General features: G+C 39.7%; 1 protein-coding gene across 1 annotated transcript; it reads left to right on the forward strand.

Annotated features, from left to right (window-relative positions):
• The first annotated feature begins 576 nt into the window (after positions 1-576).
• Positions 577-10,839, forward strand: hepacama (hepatic and glial cell adhesion molecule a). Its single transcript, XM_066679779.1, has 7 exons — positions 577-810; positions 3,585-3,923; positions 4,343-4,624; positions 7,925-8,018; positions 8,585-8,649; positions 9,154-9,230; positions 9,330-10,839. The coding sequence occupies exons 1-7, from the start codon at positions 726-728 to the stop codon at positions 9,648-9,650; spliced, it is 1,263 nt and encodes a 420-aa protein (XP_066535876.1). The 5' UTR covers positions 577-725; the 3' UTR covers positions 9,651-10,839.
• The last annotated feature ends 473 nt before the right edge of the window (positions 10,840-11,312 follow it).

Consider the following 11,312-nt stretch of genomic DNA (forward strand, 5'->3'; position numbering starts at 1 on the left):
CTCACATGTGAACCCAAGGGCTCTAGAGCTAGCTTTCTTTCATGTGGCTTTTATTTTCTGTAAGTGGGCCTAAGTTCTTGCCCTGAAGACCCTCATTATAGATAATTCCTATTCATAGAACGTATTTTTGACTTTGGTCTTGCTCATTCATTGCTATCTCACAATAATAATGTGTAATTCTGTGTGTTAAATGTAATTAAAGGTTTGTCTTGGGAGCTCAATCATTATTTATCAGTTTTATATTCTCATGACTAGATGCTACAGCAGGTGGTTTTTGGAGGTGACAAGGCTTTCTGCACTCCAAATTCAGCCTATACTGAGGAAATCTTTATTTATTGTATCTGTGAATTGTGGGGACACTACATAAAGTTCCATTAATTCAGAGCCTTACTTAATTCTTTCAGGGTTGAGTACTACTAGCTTAACCCTAACCTTAACCACACCTTAAAACATGTATTCACCTTGAAATGTAATGATTTGCATTTTGGGGGCCAACTAGTCCCCACATAGACGACAAATCCGACGCGAGTGTGTGTATAGAGGTCCCCACAATGTTATATATTCCTGGCACACACACGAGCGCTGCTCAGGCAGGGGTCCTGAGAGTGGGGTTCAGAGCAGGCAGAGTCCGGTCTGGAAGGAAGCGTCGTGTGCTCTCAGCGACGTGCCTGGATTCGCCAAATCATGCTGATTGCGGGGGAGAGAAGCCCAGCGCTGCCCGCAAAATGAAGAAGAGGCAGCCTTCCTCCAAAGAGGCAGCTCTTTCTTCACTTTTCCAAACACTCTGCCTCTTCATCTTTCTCCTGGCAGGTAAGACAAGACCAACAACAGCTACAATCTTCTAGCTGACAAAAGTTAGAGAGAAAAAAAAGGGAAGAAGGGCAGCGCTTCACACTTAGTTCGTGATGCCTTTTTGATTGATGCTTGATTTTTTTGATAAAAAGGCGTAGATTAATTTACTTTTTAACCTACGGAGGAGAGGTTTGCAAGAATTTGAAATGCATTTGTCCTATTTCATCTGAGGTCCATTTGTATGTTTTGTATTGGTTTACATACTAAAACACTTACATATTCCTTTTGCTTGGCCATTTTTAAAATCACAGACCTGAGACTATTTTTGTGGCTGTGTTTTTGTTGCTGACATATGCAAATGATATTTGCTCTAACTGACTGCTTTTTCAAGAAGAACTCTAAGCTGAAACACTATAATTTAAGCATAAAATTGTCACTGTAGGCTGAAGAGGCATTGGGTTTTGTCGTTTTTACAATATTCATACATCCAACTCCAAGAAGTGAGGAAAATTGACATTAAACCGTTATAGCTGAAAGAAATAACCTATTTCCTACTTCTAGATCATGAATCAATACAAGGCAGTGTGGTGTTATAACATTAGTTTCATTAGTAATTCAGTCCTCTAACCGACCAGTTTAGTATAAAGCCTCTGTTTTGTTGTTGCTGTTGGCAGGTAGAGTGGGGTTCCACATACAGAGACAGAGAATAGTAAAGATGTGTGTAAGGAGGAGGGTAACTTTTATAGGAAAGCAGACATGTTAGAGCGGGGAACATGTAGCCTGGTTCTGAGCACTAGTGTAGTGTCATTGTGCTGAGCGCTGATTAGCAGAATCACTGGGCCCCACTGTCTACCATCCCCAATCACATAAGAGCATGGCTCTTTCCCAGCTGCCCCTCATTGGAGGAGAACGGGCCTACAATCCTGGTCTTTGTTAGCTCATCTTGGCAGGCCGTGAAGGCTGAGGACTGTTACCAGGGCGATCGAGACATGCCACGCTGACTCGCTTTAAACAGCCCAGCCATGACAGAGTAGAGGAATGGCCTTCCATCTGCTGGAGCATGCAGAAACCTTCACTACAGTACACTCACAGACCTCTTTATTACAAACACATATCTTGTTGTTTCAAGTGAGAAGTAATGCAAAGCAGCTCTGGTGCACTTTTTCATTACCTCAGAAAGGAGGACATATACCAGAACCTAAGAGTCATGATACTACAACACACAAAATGATAACCTATATAACAGTTCACATGTTTGGGCAAGATATCTATAACATAAATGGTTGTTTTTCTCACTGAACTTGGCAACTACTTTTGATATTTACATAATTTCCTCACTGCCACTTAGTTTAGCATTGGCCAGGAATTTGTGGTCCATATCTGCAGACCCTTCTATAAGGTTCACACAGACTAGCAGCTCTGTCATAGGCATATCTAACTCAAGACAATTCCTCTCAATTCTTCATGCTGTGGTCATCTTTGGAAACACACAGGCAAGGGCGGATCATCTCCAGTTAGCTGTTAGGCAAGATATGATTACACACAATGCTGTTGAAAACAAATTTCTTGGAACATGTGCGTAAGTCAGTCACAAAAAATCTAACCAATCCAAAATGAAATGTCTAGCTAGTTACTACAAAAAAAAAAAAAAAGAAGACTAAAATGCATCCGCCCAATTGTTGTGTTGGACGGAGTAGTGGGAGCTGAAGAACCAGACTGTCCGGCCCAATGTCAGACATGTGGCCATTCAAAGAGTAATATATGGTATGAACTTAATTAAAGCAATTCATTGCTGAGAATCAGTGACAGTTTAGAAAAATATAATCACATTTTCCCTTTATCCAAGGTCTTTATCAGTGATGTTCGGTGTTGGAAATGATGCTTTATTTCCTTTTTCACTGTAGCTGCAAAGCTAATAATATGTAAAAAGCAATGAGAGCTACAATTAGCATGTTCATTCTACAAGCCTATATCATCAAACTCTGGCCAACTTTATCTAAAGTATCAGTTAATGCACATGGATTATGAGTTCCACAATAGTTTGAAACAGGGGCATCTTTAGGCCCATTTGCCCCACTAAAATCTATTTGGTAAAAAGTACATTTTGTTCTGGATTGATGAGTAGAACAAGAGAACATGCCATGCAAAATTAATATTGCCACTACATATCCCATAATGCCCCAGCATCTGTTCAAAAGCTTACATTTTCAGTCTGAGCCTTTTTTTCTTTGTGCCTGGAGTAGACTGCCTTTTTAAATGAGTAAGTAAACCGTGCAATAGGTCATTTCTGTAGGTTCCTGCCCACAGAAAATAATAGCCACCATGTACCACCAAAAATAAACTTCTCATGAGCCGTGTCATTTTAAAATATTTTTGTTCCTGCAAGAAAGAGCACATAAACTAAACGTCAGCAATTAATAAAAAATGATTTAATGTTGGTTATTGATTATTGCTTTCTCATCCATGTCAGTGGAACAACCACTTTAGTGTTAAGTCACTTATAGTATTAATGTTAAACTGTGTTTGTTTGTTTTTTAATAGATGTACAGTTTTGTCCCTACACCTGATTGCCAAGAACAGGGATACAGCTATGCGTGTGCACCTATAAACACTGTGTGTTTCGGAGTACAACAAGTTGCCTAGAAACACCTCTGGCTCAAAGTATAATTTAGTATACAGACATTAGTTGCAGAGAAAAAAATAATTGCTTACAACTTTGTTTATAGCTCGGGAACTTATGTGAAATATGCCATAAGAACGCTGTGGTTTGTATTCTATTTTTGCTGTTTCAGTCGTCAGTGGGGTGAATATTACCTGTCCCTCTCCCATAATACGAGGAACTCTGGGGGGCTCGGCCTTGCTCTCCGTAAGCTACACCAGCACCAGCTCTGACCGGCCCGTCATCAAGTGGCAGCTGAAACGGGACAAGCCGGTCACTGTAGTGCAATCTATCGGCACAGACATCATCGGGAACCTAAGGCCTGAATACCGTGGCAGAATCCTTCTGTATGACAACGGCTCCCTGCTGCTCAACTACCTGCAGCTGAGTGACCAGGGGGCCTATGAGGTGGAGATTTCCATCACTGATGACACCTTCACTGGAGAGAAACTCCTTAACCTCACAGTGGATGGTAAGTAGAAGAAAAAGAAGCTTCTTTTCTGGCATTCTACTACATCAGTAAAACAAACAGGTTCACATTCAAGCTCAGTGAATAAGAAGTACATATTTGAGTATATAGTAACATCATGAAAGTGTTTAAAGCTGCAGTATGTACAGTCTGTTTGTTAAAACTAAAAAAGTCACATTATTGAGTCAAGGATAAACTATAATTCTAATTAGTCTAAAAAGTCTAATTCCATTACATAGAAATATTTTCCAAGTTCTCATTATATACTCCTTCAGTATAAACATTCTCACAGTTCTCAGATAAAGAACCATTTAAGAACTATTTTCTTGAAGAATATAACATGTATATATACTTCTTTGGTATATACATAAATAGTATATGAAATCTGCAGGTCTTTCATGAATCAAAACTTCTTGTTACAGTTCCTGTATCCAGGCCATTTATAGATCTGGTGGCATCCTCCGTGTTGGAGCTCACAGAGTTCTTCACACTGAACTGCACTCATGACAGTGGTACCAAGCCCGTGTACAGCTGGCTGAAGGGTGGGAAGCCTCTGACCAATGACTCGCGTGTGCTGCTGTCACAGGATCAGAAAGTCCTGACCATCCTGCGCGTCTTGATGTCAGATGATGACGTTTACAGCTGTATGGTGGAGAACCCCATCAGCAGCATGAAAAGCCTGCCTGTCAGACTCACTGTTTACAGTAGGTGCAGCAGTGTCTCTGAGACACTTAGCACATTGGCATTTATTCATCAAAGCTGTGTACGGACTACAGTCATATCCATTCATGAAATAAGTAAACTTAACCAACTCTTTTGATATTTATCTTTTTCATCTTTGGCGTAAATCTATAATCACACGTGTGTGTGTGCATGTAAATTTGAGCTTAACAATTTAACATTGTGGGGCGGCATGGTGGTGCAGCAGGTAGTGTCGCAGTCACACAGCTCCAGGGGCCTGGAGGTTGTGGGTTTGATTCCGGCTCCAGGTGACTGTCTGTGAGGAGTTGGTGTGTTCTCCCAGTGTCCACGTGGGTTTCCTCTGAGTGCTCCGGTTTCCTCCCACGGTCCAAAAACACACATTGGTAGGTGGATTGGTGACTCAAAAGTGTCCGTAGGTGTGTGTGTGTGTGTGTGTGTGTGTTGCCCTGTGAAGGACTGGCGCCCCCTCCAGGGTGTATTCCCGCTTTGCGCCCAATGATTCGAGGTAGGCTCTGGACCCACCGCAACCCTGAACTGGATAAGGGTTACAGATAATGAATGAATGAATGAATTTAACATTGTGTGTGTGTGTGTGTCGCCCTGTGAAGGACTTGCGCCCCCTCCAGGGTGTGTTCCTGCCTTGTGCCCAATGATTAGGCTCTAGACGGACAATGACCCCTGAACTGAATAAGCAAATGAATGAATGAGTTTAACATTGTGAATAAATACTTAATTTGCAGGTAAACTATAAAGAATATCAACATTATATACAATAACAATAAGGACACAAACAGTAACAAAATATTAATAGTCTCTGCACATGTCAAAAATGGATTCATATTTCTTGATATATGTACGTGTACATTGATATAAACAGACATTGCACCTACTTCATGTTCCTTTTAAAGCGTTATTATTCTCTGCTTTTATTTTGTACACAGAATACCAGTAAAAAATAACAGATAAACACAAAAGCTATTACAGTAATTGCTTCCAATACACCTCAGAAATATATTGTGTAATAATCAGACTAAAATAATCAGACTGCAGAATCATTCATTCATTCATTCATTGTCTGTAAGCGCTTATCCAGTTCAGGGTCGCGGTGGGGCCAGAACTTACCCGGAATCACTGAGCGCAAGGCAGGAACACACCCTGGAGGGGGCACCAGTCATTCATAGGGCGACACACACTCACACATTTGCACAATCATTTTTTAAAAAACTGAACAAACATAACTACATTAAAACAGTTTTTTAAAACATCATATTTTCCAGTTATAATTATTTTAATTCTATAATTTCTTTTCAAAAGGGGAGCAGTGCACTGAAACATCTGTATAAATTAGTGTGTGCTTCCTGTAAATGATATGTAAATGAGGTGCAGGCAGGTGGTGCTTGATTTCTTGCACTGAAGGTAATTCATCCATAGCGATCAAATCTCTGCTTATTGTGCTGTTGTACAAAATTTTCATGAATCAGGCAATGAATTGTTTATACTTTGTACATCACGTTCATACTTTGATGAATCAGGGCCATTGTGTTCAACCAAGGCTTTAGACCACAAGAGCCACATGTAGCCTCTTCACACAGGGACCTACTGTTAAACATAGTTACTCAGAGCATTCTAGAGAAGCTAATTAGTATTATCAATGGTGGTGATAGGAAGCAGATGCTTAAAATATAGCCTTTGAAAGCTACTTGCATAAAGATAAAGAAGGACTCTCTAAATGGTACCATCCATCCATCATCTGTAACCGCTTATCCAATTTAGGGTTGCGGGGGGTCCAGAGCCTACCTGGAATCATTGGGCGCAAGGCGGGAATACACCCTGGAGGGGACGCCAGTCCTTCACAGGGCAACACAGACACGCACACATTCGGACACTTTCGAGTCGCCAATCCGCCTGCAACGTGTGTTTTTGGACTGTGGGAGGAAACTGGAGCACCCGGAGGAAACCCACGCGGACAACACTAACTCCTCACAGACAGTCACCCGGAGCGGGAATCGAACCGACAACCTCCAGGCCCCTGGAGCTGTGTGACTGCGACACTACCTGCTGCGCCACCGTGCCGCCTAAATGGTACCATAATCTAATAAAACTCAGAACAGTTTATCTTGTGCAAACCCTAGTTTCGAAATACTTATTGCTTTTTGATAGTGACAAACCATATAATATACTCATGTAGTATAATCAGCAATGTTACAAAGTCATATAAAAGATTATTTTGTGAACAGAGGAACTGTTTAATGGTTTTGCCGTATTCCTACTCAATTAGACTCAAAAGCAAACCTGAAATGAACAGCACTGAGGACTGGGTTGTTTTTGGGGCACATTAAGAGAGGCCTGACATGTTCACATACACAAAAGAAATCATGACTCAGCAGTCTGAAGTTAATTGAAATGCAGAAATGGTCCAAGTGTGAAAATACTCTTACACTGAGAACACAAAAGGTCTGTTCAGTTAAATATTACTATTTGTGAAAACACCATAAAAGGCCATATCAGCAATTTTAACTCTACAGCGATTATTTAAACAGTATGAAATATTCTTATTTGATATGCATTACTTTCTTTACTGAACTTTTGTTTCTCAGTAATAGAAATCTCAGTAATAAAATATAAATAAATATATAACAAATATATTTTGTATAAATAATTAATTAACAAAAAATATTTTAAAAAAATAATTTGTATATATTACAAATAAAAAAATATTATTTGTAAGTCCCTCATGCAGGTGGACCAATTTGGCAAACCCTGTTCTGTAAACTCGGTATTGTTCAGAAACAACAAAAGATCTGTGGAGGTGGTCAGTCAGAATTCAAACATGACTTAATTTAGTCCACTGAGTCTCCACTGGACTGTTGTATGTAGCAGGAGGTTTCAAAGAGACTTGGATGAAAGGACCAGGTGGAGTCAGACATTAGCCCCACTGGAGCTCAGGTCTGAGACCCTGTCCTCTCCCTCCACCTCTTCTGAAACACAATTTAGACACAGTGCTGTGCCTCAGCAGGGTTCAGCATTCAGTCTGCACACTTTGGCCTTTAAAAATCCCCCCATTGCCCCATTCTTCCCAGCCCTTAGGAAACCTGGCAACCGGTATGTTGACCTTTTCCATACTGTGGTCTGAGCACATTGCTATTGTTAAATCTTCAGAGTTTTCTTTGGTTTTAAGGGTGATATGATGTTCCTGTTGCTCCAAATGTACTTAGAGAATAATGCATGTGCAGTGGCACGTTTTGAGAAAAGTGTGGAGCTGCATGAAAACAGTTCTCCAGCTTTTCTTTCTCTTTCTGCAGGACGCAGCTCTCTGTATATCATCCTTTCTACTGGTGGCATTTTCTTGCTCATAACTCTGGTGACAGTGTGTGCCTGCTGGAAGCCCTCCAAAAAGTAACTACTTTATCACCCTTTCTCTTGATGAAGCAAAACAGCTGGGTTATATTACTTTATTTACAATTAGACTGTGGTCTTTCATGTTAGGTGGATAACTTTATACAAAATGGCATCTTTAGCTGTTGAGGTGATGTGCATGAATGAGCACATTTGCGTATGGGGACGCTGAGACGTTTTTTTTTTTGTTTTTTTTTAAATGACGACAATGCAGACAGTTGAAATGACACATCTATCCTTATCCCTATCTCATTACAAAAATGACTTCTTTCCAAACTTGTAACAAATCTATCCTTAAAAATAGCACACACTAACTCTGTGATGTGATGTTGGCTGTTTTTCTCCCTGTGGGATAGTAAATGTTTCAAACATGTTTACCTACTTCTAAATGCTTGATTAAAAGGAGAGCTCTTCAGTAAAACTATATGTATATATTTTCAAGCATTTTAGAACTTTAAAATACGTATGGATACTCCTCTTTTTGTGGGTGTCTAACCTGCTTGCTGTCTCGATTATTACACATATTCTCATTAGAGGAAAGCTCATATGTTAATTTGATTTTGCAGTAAAAGGCAACAGCCTGGCAGAGATTGCATGCCAAATACAGAGCTGATCAATGGCAACCATGAAGGTAAATGTCATTTTCTGCATATTTTATGGTTGGTGTGTGTAAACTGGGATTCAATAGCCCAAATAAAATGCTACAACAATAAGAATCCTTGCAATAAATCTTCTAAAGCTACGCTATGTGTTAGTAGTTACACTTTATAATTAATGTACTTTGATATTCCTACGGTGCAAATAATGGCAACACAGATGCTCATCTTGCATAAACTTTATAGAACATTATAATATGAACCTGCTGAGTGCCAATTGTGTGCTAGATTGGTCTATAATCAATTACTTTACTGTAATAAATGTGCAATATTCAGTACATTTGGGTTGGGCAGGAATGGCATTTGTGACCCAAAGCGAGGTTTCCAGAATCAGCACCGAACCTCAATAATGTTCAGAGTTAGATAAATGACTGAAAACCTTAAAAACCATCAAAATAAAAATGTAAAATTCAAGAAATAATGTTTACTTTACATTGAGAATTGAAAATGAGCATTTTATGTGTATCTATACTTTGCAGTTCCAGTCGACATTGTACCAGGAAGGAATTACTATACTCGCAGAAAACCTGGTGGTTTGTATGTTCTAAAAGAAACAGTAAGTGGGACCATTTTGCATCTTTGTGAAATTTTGAAAATCAGGCATTTAATTGACTTTTACTTCATTGTCCTCTTTTCTCTCCCTGTATTTTTGCAGGACTTCCCAGAAGGTGAAGACGAAGGCCCATGTAGCTACATCCATCCCTTAAATACACTGGGACCACCCTGCTATCCCAGCACATTCCCACTTCCAGCCCATTCTCCAGATATTTATGTCCACTCAGGGAGAAGGTATCCCAGCACCCCTGTCCCCTCTCCTCCAACCTCACCTCATTCAACCACACCTACCACAACTCCTCCACCATCCTCTCCACCACATCTGGGAAGCTTATCGCGGATGCCCCGATCCCCTGCAGCAAGCCCCACCCCATCGCACTTAGATGAACCACATGAGGCCAGCATTCACAGTCATATCTGACCAGCCTGGAGGAGAGTGAGAAAGATAGATTCAGTTTGCTGGTTATCTATGAAAAACATGGCAGTGTTAATGATGCCATTAGCACTAATGGCATCAAAATAGAGATTTAATTCAAGTCAAATATAACAGATTACAGACAAAGTAATGAAAATATCAATGAATGCTAATGACCAGAATTTCCTGCTAATTGTTCATGGTTGGCCAGTCATGCGATCAGCCACAAGATTAAAGCCACTGTCAGGTAAAGGGAATATTATTCATTATCTCCTTACAGTGGCACCTGTCAAGGGGTGGGATATGTTTGGAAGCAAATGAGCAGTGAGTTCTTGAAACAATAAAAATATAAGTAAATTTTACAACAGACACCTTTTGGTCAGAACATCTCCTCTGAAACATCATCCTCTTTAAGGGACGACATGGTCATGGGCACTAAATTAAATTATGATTTGTAAGGTGTAAATCTGAAAAGCATCTTTTAAAAACAAATTTTAAATAAACATTCTACTCTCCCATAAGGTAAAAGCTGCATAATTAGCTTCACAAATCTAATATTTCTGACAGCGAGGCTATTTGGATCCCAGTGGGGAGCAAATCCAAACATATCTCAGGAAAGGTAGAAGGTGGTAGTCACCTTTTACTCATTTCTGGAAGAGTCTCTTTCTCTGTCTCTTTCAAATGTCAAAGCCCACACTGCCTGCACTCTACTGTTCAGTGTGACAGAGAGGACGCTCCTGTAGCTTGGTCCATTTTTACTCCAGAAATGGCTCAGGACAGGTCTCAGTGACACCTCAAAATACTAAAGGCATTCTCATAATCCTGCATTGCCTGTTGTTTCCATTATTTTGTCTGCTGCCTGTGTTTCAGTGTGGAATCCAACTGTTATTCCAGTGTTATGTGACTTTGTATATGGATTACATATTCATACTTGTAAACTGATTTCACATTTTTATGTGTTTAGTACTTCTGATGTCTACATCATAATTAACATTGGCATTCAAAGAACGTTTTATAATGTAGATATTACTGCACACCAGTTTTAAAGGCCAATTTCAGGAGTTGTATATAGATATGTGTAAATAGGTTGTAATATTACAACGATTTTGTTTTTTTATCCATAGTGACCATATGGACAACTTAAAATTTCATATTATTCTTGTAATTTTTAAAGACAGAATACAAGCAATAAAAGATAAAGAGTTATTTCAATATTTATGTGATCATTTTCCCTAGAACACTGGGGCCTGGTCCAAGCCTTCCATGGAGGTTTTCTCAAAGCAGGATTTCATAATAATTTAATATAAACCATGCAAAGGGACCATGCATAGGAACCTCCATTACATCTCTAAACCAGACTCGGTACTATATGTGAAATAGCCACGTAAATGTCAGAGTGCATTTTGTGAGAGTCACATATCTTTATTTTTTTATTATGTAACTATCACTTTTTCACTAATACAAAATTAACATAAAATCGGTATTTAGTGCATTTACACATTTTATGAGGCAGTACCAACAACTGAATATCACTCTACCTAAATCCATCCATCCATCCATTATCTGTAACCGCTTATCCAATTTAGGGTCGCAGGGGGTCCAGAGCCTACCTGGAATCATTGGGCGCAAGGCAGGAATACACCCTGGAGGGGACGCCAGTCCTTCACA

The sequence above is a fragment of the Hoplias malabaricus genome, chromosome 1, assembly GCF_029633855.1.
Source record: "Hoplias malabaricus isolate fHopMal1 chromosome 1, fHopMal1.hap1, whole genome shotgun sequence".
Taxonomy (NCBI): domain Eukaryota; kingdom Metazoa; phylum Chordata; class Actinopteri; order Characiformes; family Erythrinidae; genus Hoplias; species Hoplias malabaricus.